The 26,261-nt window shown below is 35.7% G+C and overlaps 1 protein-coding gene across 1 annotated transcript in view; it reads right to left on the minus strand.

Moving 5' to 3' along the window:
• Nucleotides 1-7,274: 7,274 nt before the first annotated feature.
• LOC121418401 (ras guanyl-releasing protein 3-like) overlaps nucleotides 7,275-26,261 on the minus strand; it is an 80,760-nt gene continuing 61,773 nt past the window's right edge. Inside the window, exons 5-16 of the mRNA XM_041612244.1 lie at nucleotides 25,958-26,089; nucleotides 24,525-24,675; nucleotides 23,321-23,494; nucleotides 22,504-22,620; nucleotides 21,661-21,758; nucleotides 17,885-18,062; nucleotides 17,544-17,624; nucleotides 17,005-17,109; nucleotides 13,420-13,538; nucleotides 11,759-12,150; nucleotides 10,933-11,264; nucleotides 7,275-10,185 (exon numbers count right to left, since the gene is read on the minus strand). Coding sequence (XP_041468178.1) covers nucleotides 10,015-10,185; nucleotides 10,933-11,264; nucleotides 11,759-12,150; nucleotides 13,420-13,538; nucleotides 17,005-17,109; nucleotides 17,544-17,624; nucleotides 17,885-18,062; nucleotides 21,661-21,758; nucleotides 22,504-22,620; nucleotides 23,321-23,494; nucleotides 24,525-24,675; nucleotides 25,958-26,089 — 2,050 coding nt within the window. The 3' untranslated portion in view covers nucleotides 7,275-10,014. The remainder of the gene's footprint in view (nucleotides 10,186-10,932; nucleotides 11,265-11,758; nucleotides 12,151-13,419; nucleotides 13,539-17,004; nucleotides 17,110-17,543; nucleotides 17,625-17,884; nucleotides 18,063-21,660; nucleotides 21,759-22,503; nucleotides 22,621-23,320; nucleotides 23,495-24,524; nucleotides 24,676-25,957; nucleotides 26,090-26,261) is intronic.

Raw genomic sequence — 26,261 nt, forward strand, 5'->3', positions numbered from 1 at the left:
ATTTATTGAAATATTTGTTTACATACATAAATTATTCAAGACACACAATTTTTCTTTTTGTTACGAAACCAGGAATAGCACACAGCCAGCAACAACAAAAATAAGAGAAAATATAGGAGTACAAAAATAATATAAATTGAAAAGATAACACCCTATCCAAAAAAGAAAACACGGCATGGCAAGTCAGAATATTGCAATAAAAGTCAATCAATGACTTTCGTAAGAACAGCATTTCGGAAAGAATGAAAATTATACATTTGAAAATGACTTGACAAATCAAATAAACATTTTTCTGACTTGCTTGTTGGAATCTATTTCAATATACAATGAGTTATTTAATATTCTGAGTTAATTATAAATTAGTAAGCATTTCAAAAATAGGAAATGTAATATAACATTTAATCAGCCTTGTGTGTGTCGATTTTGTGATGTCAAAACATTGCAAAATCTGAAAGTCCTTTCAGGACCCAAAGATAATTATTTATTTTTCCCCCCTGTAGGCAGATTTGGCAATAAAATGCATTCTCCACAGACTCGAGACCACATATATGCAGACTTGGAGTTCAACAGCTTAATCAAACTTACATTAGCTCCTGTAAATGTGACTTGTGAAAGAGTGACTGTTTTCATATAAATTGCATTAGCATTGAAAATTGATGGAATGATGTGCACACTCTAAAATCAATATATTGAATGCTCTATTTTTACTCGTCTTTCTTTTTAACCCCACTTCGAATGCAGAAAATAATGACAATGATGCATAATCCTGTGATTATAGTCTGAATGTAATAATTTAAAAAACAGCCTATTCTATAACCATGTGGTGTGAATTTTCTTTGGTGCACAAATTTGTGATTTTTTTTTATTAAAGCAGCAAACAAATACATGCATTGAATAGGGAAGGATATGAAAATCAATGTAGTTAAACATAGTCTTGAAAGAGGAGGAAATGGTAACTGGGCGTTGCAATAAACTTTTATGTTCAACTGAGATTCAAGCGCAAGTCCCAAAATCAAACGTAAAGGGGCATTGCAGTTGAATTGCGATTGAACGCAAATCAAATTCAAATTGGCATCTATTTGAAGGGCTTGTGCTTGATATCTTGACTTGGGCTTGATTTGGAATTGAACGTAAGTTTCTCGCAACATCCAAGATTATGTTCATAGATCATGTACCCTAAAACACAGAAACATAAAAGTATTATTGACCTCATGATACAATAACCATTGGGACAAGCGGACTGATAGAAATATAAGGATGAAGGGTTGGGGAAATATTTCTACAAGTATAAAACATGTTACTCTTCATATTACTTCAAAAAACATACCCCAGTCCAGCTGAAGCAAAGATAATCAACAAATACACAGTATTTCATCTCTTTAGAGTCAGAAGTTCTTAAATACAATCATGTCTTGAAATACATTTAATGCCATTAAGCCATCAGATAGATTCAACTCTCCACCGCTAATATACAGATAGTCCGAAAGTCAGTTTTGTAGGCCTATAGTGCTAGGCATATCCTTGGTAGCACACTTAGCTCGAATCTGTCAAGTTATGAATTTTAAGGATGCTAATTTCATGTTAAACTGATAACCTGAATTTAACAGTTTATCGTGAAGGATATATAAATTGCTCCCTCAATTTCATTTTTAAAACATTTCCATCACTTCAAATGCCACCCCTGATCAAATAGGAATATCTTAATATATCTTTGTTGGACAAAGTGGGCAGCAGTTTTATTTTTATTTTTTCATAAAACTAATGAACTTCATCATGTCCGATTTGGCAGATTTGAAATACTAAGCTGGACAAAAGATTTAAACACATTACTATGAAATACATTTTCCCCTCAAAAATGATTTTACATAACGATATCTATACGCACCCTTTATAAGTATTGATATGCAATGCATGTTTTTTAGCACAATCAAACTCATAAATATTTCTTACAATATTGCATACATGTATTCTAGTATTCTTGGAGTTCCATATTTTTCCAAGTCCTTTTTTTACATCAGTAAAAATGTTAACTGACTTGGAAGGTTGGTCCTATTACTAAATCTGGAAATCAAGATCTAAACAGGAATTGACACAGGCGAGTTAAATTTAGTCCATGGTTTATGCAAATGCATGTGGAATAGCACTTTACAATTTAGCACGCGCAAGAAAGTGGAGAGGGAGAGGGAGGGGGAGGGGGGGATCAACTACCCTGCCCCAATAACTTTCAAACAATCAAAGTCTGCCAGGTGCTCTATCCCCTCACTATTTCCGTATGTTTACCATTGTAATGAATTACATGTATTCATATTTACAGCTGCAGATACCCTTACAAAGGACCCGTCTACTATTTCACTGGCATACGATCAATTCTGTCAAAATATTTTACGTCGCAATCGTGAACAGCAATATAGAAGACGGGTCTTCTTTCCTTCTTTCTTTCTCTTATGTCTTGTTTTGTCCTCCTTGTCTTGTCTAGTAACCTGTGTGCCCCTATTCTTTGTAACGTTCTCTGTTTTCGTCCTTGTCCAGTTTCTATAACTTTCTCCGAGCTCAGCTCTATTTTTTCTATAATTATTTGTAGCTATCAATGATTACACATAAATTATTTGTTAAGGGCCTATCCACAACAAGCTTTTGCTTTACTTTAGGTCCATCCACTTAGAATCTGCTTTTATATTGTAATTATGAATACTATTTTGGAATGAGTTGTATGTTTTTCTTAGTATTTTGATTGATTTGTGGAAAATAAATGAAATGAAAATGAAAAAGTGTATATGAGATTGTTACATTTTAATTTCAAAAAAATGTTTTTGTTGTGACTTAACTCACTCCCTTCCATATTTTCAAATATTCTACATATTCTTGCCACCGCCCCCCCCCCCACCTCCAGAAAATGTCTGCAGACAGCCACAGACTAGATATACTGGTATTATAAATGAATGCATATAGCACGGGATGCATTCCTTCTTCCCACATACAGATTGATGCAAATTAATCAATTGGGCTGGATATAAGAATCCAAGTTTAAAGAATGTTTAACAAAGTTTGCCTCTCTTAACAAATTCTAACCATAGGATGTAAGCTGTATTTCTTTCTGGAATGAATTCACACTAATTTGATTATCAACATAGTATTGTTCTGATACATAATTAGTCACATTGGCATTATTTGCAAAAAATCAAATAATATTATATCCCAACATTGGAAAAAGGGACTTTATTTCCTTTTCTTTATTCAGATTTCTGTGATTTTCCCTGGCTATTCATTCCCCATAACAATATTAACTTTAACCCATCTAAGTTATTATTCAATTATGTGCCCTTCTAATTAAAAAAAAAATTTGGGGGACCTGGGGGTGTTTCACAAAGATTTAAGTATGACTTAGAGCCGTACTTAAATACCTAGTTGCACGCAGTATAAAAGGCGTGACTGCATTGGTCAGATCATACAAAGAGGACACGCACTACTGCGCATTGATCAATAAGATTGCACGTTGCATATCATGTATGTGTCGACATTTAAGTGTGACCTACGTCATACTAAATCTTTGTGAAACACCCTCCAGGAAACAATGTCTTTGGTTTGTCTTAATGTGTGTGTGTCTCATTGTCAGTATGAATATATGTCTTTCTAATAAAATTGCCTCAACCTGTCAATGTCAAGATGGTAATTCACTTTTTATCATCTCAGTAATGTCTATAGAATTCTCATTGTTTCATCAATTACGTCTGTCTTTCCTAAAATGTGTTTTTCAGTATGTCTCTTCAACTCTTCACATCTCTGTAAATGTCTGTCCGAGTCTCATTGTATCAGCCAGTATGTCTGTCCAATTCTATACATCTCTGTCAATGCCTGTCCAAGTCTTGCTATGTCAATCAATATGTCTTTCCAGTTTTATATGTCTCTTTCCATGACTGTCAAGTCCCGCTTTGTCCGTCAGTCAATATGTCTGTCAAATTCTAAACATCTCTGTCAATGTCTGTTTAGTCTCCATGTATCGATCAATATGTCTGTCCAGTTCTCATGGTATTGGTCAATACCTCTCTCCAATTCTATATGTCTCTGTTAATATGTCTGAGTTGCCCAATTTATAGTGTGTCTGATTCTTTGTGTCTCTGTCAATGCGTCTGTCCAATTTCATATGTCTCTGTCAATATGTCTGTCATATTCTCTCTGTGTAGATCAGTATGTTTGTCCGCTATTTAATCTGTTGGTCAATATTAATCTGATTCTATGTATGCCAACTCTATACATCCCTGTCAACATGTCTGTTCAATTATCTCTATCTCTATCTCTATCAATATGTCTGTCCAATTATCTCTGTCTCTATCAATATGTCTGTTCAATTATCTCTATCTCTATCAATATGTCTGTCCAATTATATCTGTCTCTATCAATATGTCTGTCCAATTATATCTGTCTCTATCAATATGTCTGTCCAATTATCTCTGTCTCTATGTCTGTCCAATTATCTCTGTCTCTATCAATATGTCTTTCCAATTATCTCTGTCTCTATCAATATGTCTGTCCAATCATCTCTGTCTCTATCAATATGTCTGTCCAATTATATCTGTCTCTATCAATATGTCTGTCCAATTATATCTGTCTCTTCTATTATGTCTGTTCAATTCTATAGGCCCATCTTGTCAATATACCTGTTCAATTCAAAATATCTGCGCTATTTTGTCAGTTCTGCGAATGAACAGATCAACATGCTTGTCAAAAAACTCACTATTCATGTCAGTTAAAATGTCATCTGTGTAGATGTCATTGTCCATCATAATATATGAGAACACCTCACAAATTCTTCTTATAATTATTTCAATATGTCTTTATCTGTCACACAGCACGAGGACTGTTAGTTCAATCTGTCCAATCTTTACAATGTCTGTTAATACATTTCTCTCTGTCAATGTCATTTTCTATGGTTATATGTCATTTCCTCTGTCAATATCATTGTCTCTAACAATATGTCTGTCCCTAGCTCACTGTGTCTGTCAATATGTCTGTCCAATTCTCACTGTGTCTGTCCACTTCACTGTCTCTATCAATATGTCTGTCCCATTCTCACTGTGTCTGTCCTATTTTCAATCCCTCTGTCAATTTATCTGCTCAATCGACATTGCCTGTTGATAGCTTTATCAAGTTGACTGCCTCTGTTAATGTGTCTGTCTGTTTCTCAATGACTGTTTGCCAATATGTATGTCTGTCACTGTCTGTCAGTATGACCACCATGCCAGCCTATATAAATATACATGAGTAACTCTCCCCATATTCCTGTCTCTGTTAATATGTCAGTCTCTTGGTACATGTAATTTTCTCTCAATATAATTTTCAAGTTCTCAATGTATCTATCAATACAGTATGTCTGTATCTCCCAAAAGTCAATGTGTCTGTCCAATTCTCACTGTGTCTGACAATATGTCTGTTCAATTCTCACTGTGTTTGACAATATGTCTGTCCAATTCTCACAGTCTCTGTCAGTGTGTCTGCCAAGTTTACACTGTGTCTGTCCATTTCTCACTGTGTCTGTCATTGTGTCTGTTCATTTCTCACTGTGTTTTTATAAGTCTGTCAATTTCTCACTGTTTCTTATCAATATGTCTGTCAAATTTTTACTGTGTCTGTCAATGTCTGACCATTTCTCAAGTGTGTTGTCAATATGCCTATCCATTTCTCACTGAGTCTGTCAATATGTATGTCCAATTATCATTCCTTCTGTAAATGTGTTTGTCCATTTCTCAAAGTGTCTGTCAATATGTCTGTCCAATTCTCATTGCTTCTGTCAATATGTCTGCTCAACTGACATTGTTGATAGCTTTATCAAGTTCACTGCCTATGTCTCTGTCAATATGTCTGTCTCTGTTAGTATGCAACATTCTCTTGATATATCTGTCCAGTTCTAATTGTGTAATCAACATGTCTGTATCTTGATGTGTAATTTTATCTCTCATGATGTCTGTCCAATTCTTGTTTTGTCTGTCAATCTGTCTGTTAAATTGTCCTGGTCAGTAAATAGTTTTAGGGTTAGCTATCTCTGCTGATACACAGTTGAGGCCAAAAGTTTACATACATCCATGTTATTCAGTGAAATTTGTTCGCTTGCCAAACATCGTAAAATTTATTATTGTCTTCAATATATGAATATTACCATGACAAATTTGGTATCAAATAAAAGAGCATATTCAGCTCTTTCACATGATTGGGATTCCGTTGGGATTAAAGTATATTTCAGGTGGAATTTTCTTTGAAGAAGAAAAAAGTAATATTTGTTCCAAATGAATTCTATAGTTTGGTATATTTTCAAACATCGTTTCATAGAAATGTATAAATGTCAAATCTATGATATGATTTTTATTACATTTTTTATCATGATATGTCACCACTGAACAAAAAAAAGTAATCTGAAATGTTTGTGTCAAGAAGTAACTAGCACAAATATGAAATGTTCTTGTCAAATTTTTATTTTTAATTTGTCTAAAATATGAAGAATTTGAGGGAAAAATGACGCGTTAATATTTTTCAGTTCCTGATGACAAAGCAATGTGATGAAGGGGCATGACATACTCATTTGTTTGATATCAAATTCGTCATGATGGCACAAATATTTTATAAGATACAGTAAATTTTAGGATGTTTGGCAAGTGCCAACTTTTTATTTTTATTTCCTGGGTGTATATAAACTTCTGGCCTCAACTGTATATTTCAAAATATGACACTCCTTGTCAATATATATGTCAGATTCTTACTGTCTGTAATAATATCTGTCCACTTGTCATTACTTCATTCAAAATGCTACTTCAGGCCCATTTATTTTGCAAAGTAACCAAAGTTCTTCCTCAAATGTATTAAAATAGATGAAAAATTATCAATTCTTTGTTTTGGTCATCATTTAAAATCCTACATTTTCCCACAAATCTAACTACAAGCTCTTTCAGCAAAACAAGTCTTTGAATAGGATGACTCTTAAAAATTGAATAATTGAATCAAATAGAATAATAACAAAATAATAACTATTGAAGCGCAAAATAAATTATATGGTGAAGCACATGCAAGCTGGAATGTTTAAATAAAATCATTTCATCAACTTAAAATGAATATAAAGAAATATGGAGAAAGCCCCTTTCTACCATCTATTTTCTTGTAGATGTAGAAGAGATTATATTCCTTTGTCCAAGAATCTTTTTAAGTGATATATTCATAAGGACATCAATGATTTATCTTAATGCACAAAAATACCTTGAATTTCACTGATGCAGCACTTTCTTAAAAAAAAAAAATACTTACAGATATATGTTTGTGCGTTAGAACGTGGCAGATAATAAATGTATAGTTCATAAAGTACCAGTAATGAAGAGATTGCATTGCATGTCATTGGATGTGGGCCATATGTTCAGACTTGACTCAAGCTGTGTATGTACATAATTGTAAAGAAACAATTCTTAAACTTCCAAAAGACTGTGTATGGTGGATGCATGCAGCGCGTTAACCAAAAAATGCAGAAGTGACTTTGTGAGAATTCCTATTCATGATCACCCAATTCAGCTGTGTACAACGAGCGTTGTGTGCATCTGTCATTGTGTTATAACCATAAGAGACGCAGTTTGACTCTCCACTATCGAACTGAGGATGTTTCCGAAAATGGGGAAAATCACTGTTTTTTGGCTACTCTAATGGCTGCTAACTGAATGTCAGATGGTGCTTTAGAATGTTAGAAATGACCCAAAGTGAATTCCCATGCACATACACAAAGGTCCTCACATGCATGAAGAACACGGGAGTGTGTGTCCCCGACCTCCATGTGGTTATTCAGGAGTTTTTGTTATAGCCGCCCCATTTAGCAGCAATTTCAAATACAAGAATGTGTGTGTGAGTGTGATGAATGCTCCTACACAAAATAATTTGTTCCCTGTTTGTCTCAAGCAAAGAAAGAACATATTCCATCAAAAATAGATATAGAATAAAGTGATCATCTAATAAGTTAATATAAAAAAAAACATACTTTGAGACTTTCTGTTTCCTCTGTGTTCAGCAGTACTTATTCCTTGCTTACGAGGTAAGATATATTTACATGAATTCACTTCTTTAATTGAGCATAAAATGCCACCATTTCATACTGCAGCATCTAGAATGAGAAAAATAAATCTTACAAAAACCTAGTCTTGTCAGGAATTATTTAATTTCAAAGAGAATCAAATAAATATGGAACATTTGACAGCCTCATTGTGCAACCAACTGCTATTGTTGTGGGAAGAATGTTTTACTCATGCATATCTTGAGACATCTCTTATTGTTGTTAAGAGCCATTGTGGTGTTTTTCTAGCTTTTTAAAATACATCTCTTTCGCAGGCTACGTAGATCCAGTTACTGTTGCAAGATACTGAATTTTCCCATATGGGCCACAAAAAATTCTTCATCCAAACATATATGTTCCTACCACTCGTCGATGTATTGGCAATTGACATTTGGACAATAGCTCATGTCTTTGTTGGTAATTTGAGAGCAAAATAAAGTAAAGGTGTCTCTCCGGCTTGTGACTGTATCACCATCCGTTGTTTTTCTTCTAGTTTTCAAAGCACTTGGTTTAGATATGCCACAAGTCAAGACATTCTTTAGGACACTGAATGCTTTCGTCGTCGTCTTATGTACAAGGCATCGAAGAATATGCATAAGATAAGTTATGTTCTAGTAGAACACGAAAATGTGGTCAATCTTATTTGCTTTTGCAGTGTTGAACAGTAGGTCTCACCGTAGGACTGATGGTGGTCGACACCGGTACGCGTCTTTCAAACAGGGTCAACAAGGGTGTTCCGAAACCTATGGAACCATAAGCGACAGACTTCAGCTGATAGACCTGTCTTAAAAGAAATTGCCTCCTGGAAATGTCTGTTTCAGTCTCTGATGTCTACATTGAATCAGCTATAAGCCTCACTCGAATAGTAGCAAAATTTTGTGCTAGCTGACGGAAACTTACAAGATTGTGTTTCCCCACAGTTTTTAAGAAAATAAACTGGTTGGATTCATACAATAATAATCCATTAAATAATATCCAGCAAGATAATCAATAGCAGCATTGACAAGATGTGCATAATTTGACAGGTGTCATCAGTGGGGCTGTTCTATGAACGTCTCGTCTCCAGTTTCAGAGTCGATCTGGATACCAAACTCACTTTCACTCTACAATGTAGGAAGACCTTCTCGATGCAATAAGTGGATTCCCAAAATTCCGGTCCGAGTTACAAAGTTGGTTTCCAATGTTATTCACAAGTTTTTAAAACTCTTTGGATGTATTCATTCATTGAAGTTGGAGAACATTTTCATCAATCTTCTCATTTCTACAGAGCATCTTCCTTTCACCAAGGCCTTGTGAGGCTACCTCCCTTCTTCAAAACATTGAGGGTGCTCTTCTGATTTTTTCCTAATTTTCTTGCATTATTGGGAGTTTAACAAAATCATAAATCTGGTGCCACTGGCATTTATGAGATGAATCTTTGCAATAAAGGGTTTCAATATCACCATGTCCATATTCCAATTGATAATTGGAATAATCATCACTATCATAAATGATAATTAATAAGCTTATTAATTGATTATCATTACTGGTTATGTAATGACGCAGATACCATATCAAAGCAGTAGTGTTCTTCTAGCTGTTGACAGTATTATGTCGTTGGGTTGTTAGCTCAGGTGACCACTTCTAGACAATGGCATCTTCCTGTCAATAGTAATGGTTGTTTGTCATGGTCGTCACAACCTTTATATAGTAGTGTCTTTCCGCACACGAGGTGGGTCCTGGGGAGCATTTCATCAACACTGTTGTCCGACAAGTTTTCGGATCTGACAAAGTCCTTTGATTGATTGAGAAGCACTGTTACTACAGCACCCGTCGGATAAAACAGGGCTTGTCGCATTAACATGTCCATCAAGTCCTTTCACGAAATGCTCCCCTGGAACCACCTCTAGATAGTAGTGTCTTTCTGCATAAAAAAACTGTGTCCCGGTTACACTGAACCTCTAGACTGTCGTGTCTTTCTGCACGTGAATCGAGTCCATTTGGTCAATAATAAATGACACCGTATGTCTCTTGACCATTTCTAACTGGTGTTCTAACTGCTGGTTCTTCATATTCATTCCCTTCATCTCTTCTTTCAGTCTGTTGTTTTCGGCCAGCAGCGAGTCCCGATCCTGCCGATAATAAAACAAGCGATTGAGAGGTTTCAGGGGGAGGTACTATGTAATGGGATGCCACATAGAATAGAATTAAAAAGTGTGAAAATAATCTACAATGACCCCTTTCCTAAATGAAAAGGATTTTTTCTATGTATGGCCAAAAATATGTTGGATGAAGTCTGACTGAAAAATGACATCCCTATATATTTCTTTTCAACTTTTAGAAAAAGAGGAGTCTACTAGTTTTGGGGGAAATGAAATGCATTTGCCTTTGAAAATATAAGATCAATACTATACCTTTATAACACATTTCATTACATATCAGTAAAGCCATCATTCAGATTTTGAAAAATAAATCACCATGGATATGACAGACATCAAATTTAATGTTACCAGGAAAATAAATAAGCAATTCCAATATAAAATAATTAAATTTTTTGTACGTCAACCCCTATTTTTCTCCATCCTTACTTCACTTAATGTGAGGGCATTACAATTGTTCATATGAACTAGAAAACAGATCAAAATCATTTTAGAAAGGTTCCACAAATAGGAGGTAGGCTGTACATATTCCAAGGAATCGCACTATCAATTGTAATCAAAGGATATAGTGTACATACCTAAAAGCACAATGGAGTCCAGCAAAATTTGTTACATTTTTTTCTTCTTAACTACATCACTCAAAATATATTTCTGGTGTTAAATAATTTCAGAGTAATTTCTACCAAGACTTCAAGCAAAGCAAGGTCTCATTAGTCTCACCCTTTCAGCCATCATCAATTTCTCTTTCAAATCGGGCTTCGGCGACCTTAAGAAGACACTCGAATCACTTCCTGCCGTGCTTCCGTGGTCGCCAAAACTACTCGTACTCTCATCCTCGCTGAGTTCACTTAACCGTCGACCATCACAGATGATTCCACCATGGTCGTGCCCCTGGTCGACCTCCATCTCATGTTCTTCTGATTCTTTGTCTGATTCTGGAGGGGTGTTGGGTATGAGGTCTTCCGTCTGTGTGGCGGTCTCGATCAGACATGTCTTCTGACGGAGTGAGATCCGTCTCTTGTCTTCCCAGGACATGTTCTTAGTTTTAGTTGCTAAGGGATGGTGGAAATGGGAAAAATTAACATTTTTTAATTGCACAACACTGCAATGATGTGATTCACTTTCATAACACTCATTCAAATTTATTCCAGTAGATTGATCATAAAAATGAAGGGTGTTTTCCTGAATCTGATTCATATAGAATGGTCTTGACATAGGTAATTATCATTGATACACATTGTGAAAAAATCACATAATTTTGAAAATCTTCAATACCAATATGTAAGTATTATTGTCGAGATTCTCTAATAGTAATCCTAATCTTTCAATTGTATGTATCTTATTTCATATCATCTTTCATCTATGTACTACCACCTTCTAAAATAATATTCTGGCAAAATTAAGGTGAACCTGTTAAACAAAGAGTGATAATGAAAAATAAAATCTAGATTGATTTGCGTTCACATGAATAACAATAAATGAAAAGTACATTCCAAAATTGTATCTTTGCCCCAATACCGGTATATATTATGCTTATTTCACTTACTGCCATTTGTTTCCTTGTGCCCATTCAGCCCGTTCATTCCATTCATGATGGGACCCCCACCGTCCATCGTGTGCCTCCGCTGCAGGGCGCCCCCTGTGGGGGACTGCGTGGCCGAGGACGACATGATCATGCTGCCGTTGAGGCCGAGGGACTTCTTGCTGCGGCACTCCATGACGACCCTCTCCTTGCAGTGCTTGTGGGCGTTGACTCCGCAGATCTTGCACTTGTACCCCTGCTTGATGAGCCCCCAGAGGAGGCCGGTGCAGTGGACGCAGAAGGTCGGGCTGAAGTAGGTGTGGACGCTGAAGGTGTGCTTGAAGCTCGTGCTCAGGGCCAGGCTGTGGGCGCGCACGAAGTAGGACTGCATCTCCTGCTTGCTGATCAGGCCATCCCTGGATGGGACGGGAGTGATAACAGAAGAGCCAGTGAAGACATTGTTTAGAAGCAGTGGTCCATTGCAACTTGGTCTACACCAACTTTGTTCTACTTTCTGTAAGGACTCATTCCACATCGTCTAATTCTAGTTTGGCTACATTTTGTTTGGTCTAATCCCAGGTTGGCTTCCATCAGTTCATCTACTAACCATTTGGTGTCATTGCCATTTAGCCTATTTACCACTAATGACAATAAGACTTAGTTGGTAACAGACCAAGTGTTGTGTAGACCAAATTGAAGTTGGACCAACAGGGTTTAGCCCATGTGGTACTAGACTATCTGAGAAGTAGACCTACTGCTTGAAGACTAAGGAATCTAGCATTATGAACATAGTCTAGGATAATAACTCATTATTGAAGATAATGGGTGATTTCAAGTTCAGTGTTGACCTTTTGATGTTGGTGTTAGGTCCATTTTTACACGAGTATAACACCCAAACATAGAATGAAGATGCTTCTGAAAAGTCACTCACTGGTTGTTGAGATGTCAAGAATGTGATCTGGACCAGTTTTACAAACTCAGAATAAGTTTTGGAGCTAGGGGAAGCAATCCAAATTCCAACACTAACACCGACACCAACGCCAACACCGGACTTGAAATCAACCATTCACCATATCAAAGATCATGAGGAAAGTCTGAGAAAGCTTGTAGCATCTCAAGTGAAAGATTGAAACAGGTAAATATACCATTGATTGTGACACACTGATAACGTTCTTATTATTCATACAATCTTTCTCAAACTTTCATTAATCCATTTCTTTGATTTTCCTCTTTTGTATAAATTCATCTGGTTTCAAGGGTTTTATATTAGGAAAGAAAGAATAGAAAGGCCTTCTGTGTTCCCAAAATTATCTTATCGGGCCATTGAAGCAATCAATTATATCCTTGCTGTCATTCATTTCAATTCAAAAGTTTATTGAAAATACTTTCTTTGCAGCAAAAGCCGAATTGCAAAAGTTAACATTTCAAACAAAATCATCAATAACAAAGTAAAAATAACTTAGTACTACAAACAAATTTAAAAATAGACATATATGTAACAAAGTATGTCATAAATAAATTAAATCGATACTCATTGATCAAATAGGAAAATTATAAGTCATAATAAAAATTATCAGCTTTCAAAGTTTACACCCCAAAAATGAGAGCTGCACATGTACTGAGAAATGAAATTGCACTGATGGCTAATAAATTACCAACAAGAATTACCAACAAGAAGTCCTTACCGATCTGCATCAAGCACACAAAAGGAGTCCATAAAAGGGAAATTGCTGGTCGCTATACTCTGGAACTCGGAGTATGTAATTAAGCCATCCTTGTCCAAGTCATAATTCTTGAACACAGCCTATAAATGAGAAATCAAACAGGAGAAATAGAAAAGAAAACCTCAGAGTATTATTTCATTGTAAATGTGTTCTCTTGATGGACTTATAAAGTAAAAACATTTGTGCCTTTTTAACTGAATGTACTTCTGTCTACGGGCTACCAAGATCAGTCATCAGATAAAACCATGGCAATTAGAAAAAAACACAAGTGAAGCGCCTCTGGCAGTCTCACCTGCATTACGCGATTCAATATAGCAGCAGTGCTGACTTTAAAAACTACTATAAAATAATTATTCACAAAAAATACCATTCATATAATGAAGCAATACTACATTCATTGACCCTAAATGATATTTGACCTTGATCATGTGACCTAAGACTTGTCAGTGATACTTGATTACCTCTATGTCCACATTTCATAAACTACATGTATATCCATAAACTTTTAAAGTTATAAAAGCAATTTGATAATTACCTCCAACATGGCCAAAGTTCATTGACCTTAAATGACCTTTGACTTTGGTCATGTGACCTGAAACTCACACAAGATGTTCAGTGATACTTGATTACTCCAAGTTTTATGAACTAGATCCATACACTGTCAGAGTTATGATGGTAATTCAAAAAATATCCCCAATATGGTTAAAGTTCAGAAACTCAGGCAGGATGTTCAGTAATACTTGATTATGTATATATTATATCAAAAACTTAAACTTCGGTTAAAATTTGAAGTTGACGCCGTCACCGCTGTCGCCAGCATCAGAAAAGCGGCGACTATAGTCTCACTCTGCTTTGCAGGTGAGACAAAAGTTATGTAAATAATCCCAATAACAAAAAAATCTAAACTCTTTGATTTACATGATGAAAGCATTCTAACATTTCACTACTCCTTGATTATTAACATGATGAATGTTCTTCAACTTTCATGATTTTATTATTATTATTATTATTACAACCATTACATATTTGGAAAAATAAAAAAAAAGTTTATAAGGATTTACACTGAAGTAAATCTTAAACATACAAATTAATTTTTCACATTTCCTAATTCAACACAAGTGGAAGAAAAATACATCTAAATCATAGAAAAATACATCTACAAAATGCACTATGCCCAATGCTATAGTTTGCTATTTCATAATCCATTTCAAAGCATTTTGACAAAGGGATGATAATTCAGATATAAGGATTCTTCTTATTGTAGGTGACCTTATATGGATGCAACCTAATTCTGGCTACCAATTCCCAAAGTGCATTCTGCACGTAATTTAGGGCACAGGCCGACTATTTTTACAAGCAAATGGCGGAGATCTCCCTCTACTGGTGATGAATAGCGCTCCAGAGACTCCTTTCGACGAGACAAGATCAAGCAAAGCAGACATTGTTATTTGACTCGCGTCTGAATATATGTAATAAGTGTGGTTTTACTGCTTGATTTTGTTCGGAAGTTGAAGACATATAAATTGTTTTTTTCTCAGAAGTAGGTGATTACTGCATACTCCCTTTGCACTAAAGACATTTTTGCATAAAGACAATGAACCACAATAGAAATCAGGGTACTATATATTCTGAGGGGTGTACAATGACTCTATAATGATCAATAATAACATCTATTTTTTTTAAGGTTTTGTTGCTCGCTTTTTATAGTATTCTTGGACCAGCACCACAATACAGTCTTTTATTCATCATTTACTACAGACCAAGCATGTCTTTGCACTCATCAACTTCTGGCTTCCTTGTTATTCCAAAAGTTTCAAAAACTTGGGGGGAAAGATCATTTGCTTTTTCATGCCCCACTTTGTGGAATAGCCTTCCTGAAGACATAAAAAATGTACCTCTGTCAAGACTCAAAAAATTTTCTAAAAACATTTTTATTTAACTCTTAGCTATTTATGCGCCTTGAGCACTCTGCAGAGTGGATTTGGCACTTTATAAGTTGCATTATTATCATCATCATCATCATCATCATCGTCATTATTATTATTATTATTATTATCATTATCATCATCATCATCATCATCATTATTATTATCATCATCATTATCATCATCATCATTATCATCATTATTATTATTACTATCATTATTATCATCATCATCATCATCATCATCATCATCATCATTATCATCATCATCATCATTATTACTATTATTATTATTATCATTATCATCATCATCATCATCATCATCATTACTATTATTATTATTATCATTATTATCATCATCATCATCATTATTATTACTATTATCATTATCATCATCATCATCATCATCATCATTACTATTATTATTATTATCATTATCATCATCATCATCATCATTATTACTATTATTATCATTATCATTATTATCATCATCATCATCATTATTATCATTATTATTATCATTATTATCATCATCATCATCATCATTATTATTATTATTATCATTATCATCATCAGCATCATCATCATTATTACTATTATTATTATTATCATTATCATCATCATCATTATTACTATTATTATTATTATCATTATCATCATCATCATCATCATTATTATTACTATTATTATTATTATCATTATCATCATCATCATCATCATCATCATTATTACTATTATTATTATTATCATTATCATCATCATCAATAATTTACTATTATTATCATTATCATCATTATCATCATCATTATTATCATTATTATTATCATTATTATCATCATCATCATCATCATTATTATTATCATTATCATCATCATCATCATCATCATCATTATTATTATTACTATCATTATCATCATCATCATCATCATCATCATCATCATCATCATCATCGTCATCATTATGTGATTCCATAATAAACAACATTTTGGTGTGCCTGATCCTCTCTCCATTCTTGCCTCTCAATAGTTGTTCAAGCCATGATAAATCTAAAAACATTATAACTTTTCTTATGAACTTGAACATGGAGAAGATCTCACTTGTAGGGAAAAAGATATAAACATTTATGGAATTGGAGCTGGATGGGGATTCAATTGCATCATATATATATATATAAATACAGAAACATACATTCAATGGTCTTATTCTAAAGAAAAATGCTTGATATGCCTGCAGTTATTTTTACATAATGACAAAATGGTTACACTGAGGATATGAAGTGAGGTAATATATACTTAGAGTCAACAGCTGATACATAACTTCTTGTATCAATTACTACAGGCCAATTGGATCTATATGCTCATCAACATTTGGTTCCCATATAATTCCAAAAAGTAGAAATAATCCTTTGCTCGTGCATGCCCGGCATTGTGGAACAGCTTTCTTGAGGACATCAAGAATTGTATCTCTGATGAGTTTTCAAAAAATATTTTAAAAACCTTTTCCCTTTTAAATATCAATTTGTTAAAACATTATCATGATGTTGTCATCTTTTTTTTCTAGTATCATATTATTTTTTCCACTGAAAGTTAATCTTTAACCATTTTCATTTTATCTGTACTCACCTCTACCATAGCAGTCACATGTTTGGCGATCGATTCTTGGTCAGCATGCCGCGACACACCGGCTGCCCACTCTGCAAACACTGCAGGCTTGGTGGGGGTTGGGGGCTGTAATTCAAACCAAAAATATGCAATTAGTAAACTTATAATGTAGAAATGATAATGATGATGATGAAGATGATAATGATGATTAACATGTATGATGACAATGATTATGATGACTGTTTTGATATTGATGATGGTGATGATGATGATGAAGTTGATGACTGTGATGATGATGATTGTAATGATAGTGATGATGAAGATGATTGTGATGATGATGACGTGGAACAATTTCTTGTACACTTCTAAAAAAGATCTCCTGTATAAATGTTGAAAATGGTGATTGAATCCTACTAAACACAATTTCACAAGTACTTAAGCTCATTTGATGCGAGTTCACATCAGATTTTAGCAAAAATAATGAATGATTACTGTTCCAATGGCTGCCAACTGGCAAACAAATTGCATGAATTGACTTTTCATACCAATCATAAACTTACAGTACTGGTTGAATTTCTTGGTTCTCTGGCCAGGGACAATTCATAGATCTCATCCTCAGTGTACTGTAGATCCAATGAAGCCTTAAGTAATAAAAAAAAATACATAAAGAGCATTAAAGATAATACCACTTCTTGAGAAACTACTGTGGTAAATACTGTGGCCAATCAAAATCAAGGATTCAATGGATTTTACAATGGGACGGCAAAGCTTATGTCTTCAAGTATTGGGTAATGAAGAACTTCACAATTGACTGTAGTCAATGCAATCAAACATTCAAAAATGTGTCTACGATCATTGCTAAGCTTTGTGTTACGGGACTCTGGTGGCAATTTTCCCTCACCCTGAGCATGTTAACTAGGTCCATGTTGGCGGCAAGAGGTGGCTTGCAGTTCTGGAGCTGCATGAGTTCGGCAAAGGTGACAGAGAGCTGGGCCATCTTCCTCATGTTGATGTGACCATCCTCCGTCTTGTCCTGGAGGGCTGTGTGCAGGAGGATCAGGTCCTTCAGGTGGACCCCTGGACAGGAAGTAATGATTATTTTTTTATAAAATACATCAGCATCAATGGCTATCCTCATTTAAAAGGGGAATCCAACCCGGGCCATGAAATATTTTATGAGAGACGAGATAAAAATAGGTAAAACAGAATGGTGGAAGTTTTAAAGAAATTGTACAAGCAATAAGAGAGTTATGACTAATAACTAATCTAATGCATTTAGAATATGTAAACAGAAAGGAAAAATGATGATAATGGCGACGAGGATGAGGTGGACGGTGATGATGATGACTATGACCGCAATGATGATGATGATGATGACAGCAATGATGATGAGGATGATGATGGATGATGATGACGATGATGAAGATAATGATGAAGATAATGATGAAGATAATGATGAAGATGATGATGACAATGACAATGACAATAGTGATGATGACAAAGACATTGATAATGATGATGATGATGATAATAACATTAATAATTGCTATTTCTTTATAAGTAATTAGCAAAGTTATTCAATATTTAATTCAGTTAGGAAGAAATAACAAATCTAGACCATACAGTTGATGACAATTCTCAAATACAATATGTCCTCTTTTTAGCTTCAAACAGCTATAAATGGAAATGAGCTAAATGCACAATGACTTGTTAAATAAAACATAAAGAATCCCTGCTGAGTCACTGAGAATCATTATAGCCCATTTTGACAGGATTTCATCTCTTTAACTTCTAGAAATCTAAATCAGTCTAGATCAAATATATAGATTTGTACCATAAAAATACCAGCTTTTTTTTCAAATTTCATCATACGATAAAAAGATGTTAACAGACTTACCTCTGATTATATAAAGAAGCCATAGGAGAGGGGGAGAAGCCACATGGAATTAAAGGAAAGAGAGGATAAGGAGGATTAATTCAAGCCATAGAACCAAAAATTTTGCATAGGTATATATACATATAGGAAGGAACAAGTGTATTTGTATTGCTTCAGAAAACAAAATCCTTAAATAAACATTGATTTCTTGTTAGTGTGGTTTTCTTTTAAAGGGAATTGAGTATAAAAAGGCAAAGTCTTCAAAAGCCTACATACTGACTTAAATTACGAAATACCTACCATTATTTTATTTACGAGACAACTGGATATACTTATTTGATTTTCTAATTACGAAAAGTAAGCACATAATTTTTCCTAGGCGCACTATCCCTAGATCATCGCGCAAATTGGCATCCATTTCCTCTTATGAGCCTGAGCCCAGAGACATGTTGCCATGCAAGGCGAAGGGCTGGTAGAAGGGTTCAAATGAATATATCCAGTTATCTCGTAAATAAGAAAATCATGGTATTTTCAATAACTGGGATATATTCAATTGATTTGCTAGACCAACACAGACTCAAAGTGAAGGGAGGCATGTCTAAGCAATGAGAAAATGCACAAAAATTGGGGAGATGAAGACACGGGGGGCGCTGGCTCAAGCGCAGAAGAGGCAAATAATGCCTCGCCTGACAGAACATCCTTAAGGTAAAAAGAAGTAAAGGAATTGGCAGAGTGCCAGAAGACGGCATTCAGGATGTCGTGTAAAGCAACTCCATTAAAGAGAGCCCAAGACGTAGTGATACTCCTGGTATCGTGGGCCCTCGGCCCAGTGTCAGAAAAGAGAGCGTCATCACCTGCTGACTTTATTGCTTCCAGCGTGAAATGGTATCGTGGGATGCTGCTGCGAATGGCACGTGCGAAGTAACAAGCAACTGATCAGTTGCAAATTGCCTTGGTCTTATCTAGATACGACCACTTTAAGGCCCGGACTCGGCACCAAACCTTGTCCTCCATAACCAAAGAAAGATCCAAAAGGGGAGCTACAAAATACCCAACAGAACCAGAAGAAGCTGTCTGGTTCTTAGCGATGGAGAAAGGTGTAGGTATCAGACAGACCCCACACCGCTCCCACCGAATATGACCAGGCGAGATACACAAGGCGTGGATGGAGTTGCATCTTTGACCAGACGCTACTGCAGTAAGAAATAAAACTCTCAGTGACCGACTAAAAAGCACGGTCAAAAAGACCTAACGCTTTTACATCATGCCCAATGCACGAATCCTGAAAGAGGCTGAGACATTATATCTCTCCTCACAGGAAGAGTAAGTGGTTCCCCTTCTAGCAGTTCTAGAATCTGTGGAAATCAGTGCCTCCTCAGCCACTCTGGGGCCACTAGAAGGAGCCATGCCTGATCTTCCTTCACTTTCCTGAACACTTGCGGTATCAGGGGAAAAGTTGGAAACCATAACAACTACGACCCCCCAGTGAAGGGAGAATGCATCCAGGAAGGTGGCTTCCGTTTCTTTCACACGAGAACAGAACATTGGTAACTTCTGATTGAGAGCTGTGGCAATAGGTCTATCTCCAAGGACCCCAAACGGCTTGGATCCACTGGAAAATCCCTGGGTGAAGTGACCATTTGGAGGGAAGACACTGCCCCCTGGATAGGAAGTCGGCTATCAGGTTGTCGCTGCCTGGAATGTAGGAGGCAATCTTCGCCTGGCAGCACCAAACCCAGAGCACCGCAGCAAGATTGTTGAGGGAACTCGATCTAGTGCCACCCTGTCGATTTACGTACGCTGCAACAGATCTGCTGTCTGTGCAAACCATTACCGTCTGGCCGACTAATTTGTGTCGAAAATGCCGAAAAGAGTTGAGAACAGCTCTCATCTCCAGCACATTTATATGAAGCAGAATGTGCTGGTCAGACCAGACAACCAAGACCATCTCCCCCCCACAGTGACCGCCCCAGCCCGTAAGCGAGGCGTCAGTGGTCAGAGAGGCGGAAAGGCTTGCCCCACGTTACAAAAGATGTCCGGGTCTAGGCGGCCAGACTGCGACGGATGTCCCGGGAAAGAGGAATCCGTAATTGCAGAGAGTTTGCACTCGGTCTGTAATGGCGCAAGAGGTGTCTCTCAAAGGGTCTCATAAGCAGACGGCAATAAAACTCTGACCATGAAGCCCAGCAGCCTTAACCAGGTGCGGGCCTTTATGAAGCTGCGCTCTCCGAGGGAGCAAGCAAGAGAGACAACTGCCTGAGCCTTGTCTGGGCTTGATCAGGCAATTTGGTTTGGCATGTCCAGTACCGCCCCCAGGTACGTGGGAACGCGGGTGTCACATGTATTTTCTCAAATAAGACTTAGCCAAACTTGTGCCATTCAACATCAAACTATTTACAATTTATTTCAGTGGAATTTGATTTGTTTACAAAATTAGAAGTTAAAAAAAAAGGTTCTTTCCAATGAAGAGCATGAGAAAATAAAATACATTATAAGTTCTCAACTATATTACTCGTTCCAATTTCATATTAATCCTGTCTCGAGACACCCAAAATAACAATGCATTAAAAAAATCATATACTTCAACAAGAACAGGGTATGTTTCATACAGAATTACAAATATTGGAGCTCAAATACAGATACTCTCGGAGATTTCAAATTGAATGTTATGTTATATGAGACTGAAAATGTCAAAGCATGTTAGGGTTTTCCATTGCAGTTAGCAGAGATAATAATATACTGTATATGTAAATCCCTAAGCGCCTATACAAAGTGGAATATTATTCTTTATTAGTACTTACAAGATAGGAATCTTGAATCCTCTTGCCTCCGCTAGAGCCTTACGGTAATTGCTGAAGTTACTTGCCGATGACAACATCTCTGATAACTCTGTACTGATCTAAAAATGAAAAATAACCAAATATCAAAGGATCATTATCATGACCATGATAACGTACTAAAATAAAAATCACAGACCATAAAGAAATCACTTTTGATATTCAGTCAGTCACCCAGGTTTCGAATCAAATTTTAATTCCAGATTTTAAATCCGGTTTAATTCAACATAAATAAAATGAGACATATAACATATGCATAGAAAGATGCAGGGGGTATGTGTCTTTATTAAATTTTCACACAAATGTTTTCTGGTTCCTCCAATATCCCCAACTACATAATATACCGACTTGTAGCCTCCAATACAGTCACACTTGAGGGAAAAAAGCTAAAAGCTATTTTTCACTTTCTATATTCAGGTCATCTGCAAAGTTGCTCATACATTCAGGTTCATCATCACCATAATAATAATAAAATATTGGACAAGCCAAATTCACTCTGTAGAGTGCTCAAGAAGCTTTTCAGGAAATGTTAAAGGAAATTACGAAAAATTAAATAGAAATATTGTTTTTTTTTTTTTTTAGTTTCAGGAGGTAAATTCTAATGTCTTCAGGAAGGCTGTTTCACAACTTAGAGGATGAGTGAACAAATGATCTTTACCCCAGGTTTTTTTTCGGGGGGGGGGTGTTAATGAGAGAAATGGAAGTGGAGGAACATAAGGATCTTGACGAATTTATCAAATTATATCAAACTTTGCTGATGATTTATGTATTAAGTGCCAAATGGAATATGGAAAGCTAAAACATTACCTTCTGTGTTTCTGATGAGACATGAGCAGATGTTTGCCGTAACCTCGCCAGAGAACTATGGCTCAAACCACCGACCACAGCCATCAAAGTATTGAAATTATTCAGCTGCCGTAACCTCTGTTTCATTAAAAAACAAACAAGAACCATTGCCAAGATCAAAAAGAGAATAACCAGGGTGTTGCAATATATATGTACTATAGCCCTATATTCTTGATTAAAAATAATTATTAAGCAGTAGTAATGACCTTTCGTTACCCCTTTGTTCATCAGACAATCAGGGACAGTTCTAAGAAACAGATCAACAAAAGAATGATCTCTTGTTAACCACGATAAAATAATGCCTAATATTTTTGAGAGATCTAAATGCATAAATATAAGAAACATACAATGTCAATGCAACTTTAACAGTTTTCATGGGAGTGAATTTAAATTTGAAATAACTCAAATATAATATCATAATAATAAAAATATAGGATTTGTATAGCACATGTATCCACCTTGCTGGGTGCTCAAGGCGCTCCTATATTACCCTGGCTAAGCTAGTCTACCGATTCTGGTGCGCACAGCTTTTTGAGAAATTACTTGCTGCCGGTACCCATTTACCTCACCTGGGTTGAGTGCAGCACAGTGTGGATAAATTTCTTGCTGAAGGAAAACACGCCATGGCTAGGATTCGAACCCACGACCCTCTGTTTGAAAGACGAGAGTCAGAACCACTCGACCACTACGCGCCCACAGACCACGAATTCATATAAACCTTCCCACTTTTTAAAAGAATAATGTAAATTGCATTGCTTGCATGACCATTTCAACCTACCTTTGCCACATGTACAAACTTTGTAATGACCTCTGCTCTCTGTTTAGGTGTATGTCTGCTTAAAACCATGCATTCTATCCACAGCGAGAGGCCGTTGAAGAGACCGATGGATCGCTCAAGTTTTAAGTTGTCTTTTAACTGACCAGAGAGGGCATAACTCTTCAGATCAGCAAACTGGCCAAGAGAAAAGAGAGGAGAGACAAGATTGATTGATAGATAGAGAACACTCTACTTAACAGTTAAAGATTAATATTGATATGTTGATGCAAAAATTACATCAAGAAAAGGAAATACATGTAGGAGAATTCCGAACAATTACAATTAAATAATAAATTAAGTATTATACTTACGGTATGAACAAACCACTTAACAGTTAAAGATAATAATATTGATATGTTGCATGCAAAAAATTACATTAAGAAAAGGAAATACATGTAGGAGAAATCCCGAACAATTACAATTAAATGATAAACTAAGTATTATACATATATTAAGTGTAAAGATTACAGCAGTTTGTCTACTTTTCGGATTGTTTAATACCAAATAGGGCTAAGAACAATTGGTCTAATTGCTGTTTGGTAATCCACTTGATCAAATACCCACTTAGCCTAATTCTCATTAAATCGTTTGTAGAAATAATCTAATTTTCCCCTCATCTTCTAATCATTTTGCAATTTGTCAGATGAAACAGTTCATCAAACCATACAGACTTATTGGCCATTGCAAGTCTACTTTCATTCACTAAATCAATCACATGTCTTGATGTTAATTGTAAATTTTTGATTGGGAGCTGATCTTATCCTGCAACAAGGAGTGTAATCTGGGGGCCGTCTTACAAAGAGTTACGAATGACTGATTCAATCAATCTTAACTCTATGGAAATCCATCAGTGTCATGATTTATTCTACAGGAAATTTGAAAAAAAGTCCTTTGTAAACAAAGGAGAACACACCAAATTGTCGGGAAATCAATTAATTTATGGCTTTACATTCATATCTAGAAAAAAAATTGAGCAAACACGCATTTTATATGTTGACTTTGCTGGCTTTCTAAAGTTGTGATTGATCGGATCAATCGCAAGTCTTTGTAAGACGGGCCCTTGATGGTTAGTGGACAAACTGGTTAGAGACAAACTAGGCTTAGACCATGCGGGTCTAATCATTCTTTGCTTGAAAAAAAATCTTTTTAAATTATAAATACATACATTTAATCTTCTGAAGATCTTGTATTCCAGGAATGTGAGATGATCAGCTAGTTCCTTAGGTTCTAAATGATTGAAGACCAACGAGACCTTCCTATTGGTTCTTACAGATGGATTCCTCACCGATACTACCCTCATCCAATCATAGGATGGCCTGAAATACAAATAATCATGGTAAGGTCAACAAAGTGCATCTAATCTGACATCATATTGAGCTGAAGTTGTACTCTAAATGATGACTACATGCAGTCATCCCAGAAAAATGAAATCAAGAATTTCCAATGCTTTATGATAATTTTAATCACAAGTATGATTAACAAATGACATATCCCTTTAAAATTTAGACTCTCTTCTTTCATCTGTTAAGTCATAATGATACATACTCCACACATGTGAGTACAAAAATGTGATGAAAGGAAGCTGAAATTTCATTTGGAAGATGATACCTGAATTTAAAAAAGAAAATCAGTTCTGTTTCTGGGAATTTTTTTTATAAAGACTTGTTATAACAAATGCACAATTAGGATAACAAGTTCATTAATTCATTTTTATGAAATGGACCCCTAATCTTTCATACAAAAGTAAATCAAAAGTAGGCTAAATGATAAGGAATTACACAGTTCTCTTTCTTTAAACTGATGCTTAAATTTCCATAATTCATTAGACAAATATGTTTGACAGGCTAGCTATCTGACTTATGCAACACTCCAATTTGTTGACGATCAGTCCTGGCATAAATCCTTTATAAAAATAAAGCAGTGAACCTGTAGTTTAGGGGAGGAGGGATGAACTATTTTTTCAACCCCCCCCCCCTCAATAGTATGACATCATGGATTTATTCGGTTTATTTTCATTTGGTCCAATGCCACTTCGTCCAATTGCCAACTCGTTACCATCATTTGGTCTACCATCAATTCATCCAATATCACCATGGTCTAATTGCCAATTTGTCCACTCACCACTTTGTCTAATAACCAGTTAGTCCAATAGCTTTTTAGTCCATATACCATTTGGTCTAATCAAATTAAGTGTTAATTGGGCAACATTAGGCTAACTGGTTACGAGACGAAATGGTTATAGACGAACTGGTGGTTAGACAAATTGATGATTGGACCAAATGGTTGTTAGACGAAATGTTGATGGACTGAATGGCATTAGAATAAACGAAGGTAGACCATGTGGAGAGTGGACGAGTTGGCAGTGGACGAATTGGCAATTTACCGATTTACGCTATTATGTCTTTTGATTACTGTATCATTGCTACAGAAGGCAATCAAGATTAAAGCATTTGTTAAAAGAAATCTAAATTTGAAGCCGTAGCATTTCTTGATGTACAATAATTATTTACTCTACCATCTAGACAAATTTCAGACAAACCAAAACATCTTCATCGGTCATTCTGGTGCTTCAAAAATACCTAAAAGAATGTTACTCACACATTTGAGATATCAACGACATGTTTGAGTTGTGTGTTCCCTTCTGATTGGATGATCTTCTGGAGCTGGCTCATGACCCCCGCCAGCCCCTTGTCGAGGTCAAAGTGCATTGGGAAATTCATTATCCAGTACCTGGAAAAGTATAAGAAAAAAAATAATATAATGATAATATCTAGGAGATAATTACACTGTGTAGATATCCTCATTGTTAGGGGGGGCTCAATTCGCTCCTACAATACCCCCACTAATCTTGGCTACCCATTCCGGTGCTCACAGGTTTTTGAAGAATTACTTCCTGCCGGTA

This window comes from Lytechinus variegatus, chromosome 7 (assembly GCF_018143015.1).
Source record: "Lytechinus variegatus isolate NC3 chromosome 7, Lvar_3.0, whole genome shotgun sequence".
Lineage (NCBI taxonomy): Eukaryota > Metazoa > Echinodermata > Echinoidea > Temnopleuroida > Toxopneustidae > Lytechinus > Lytechinus variegatus.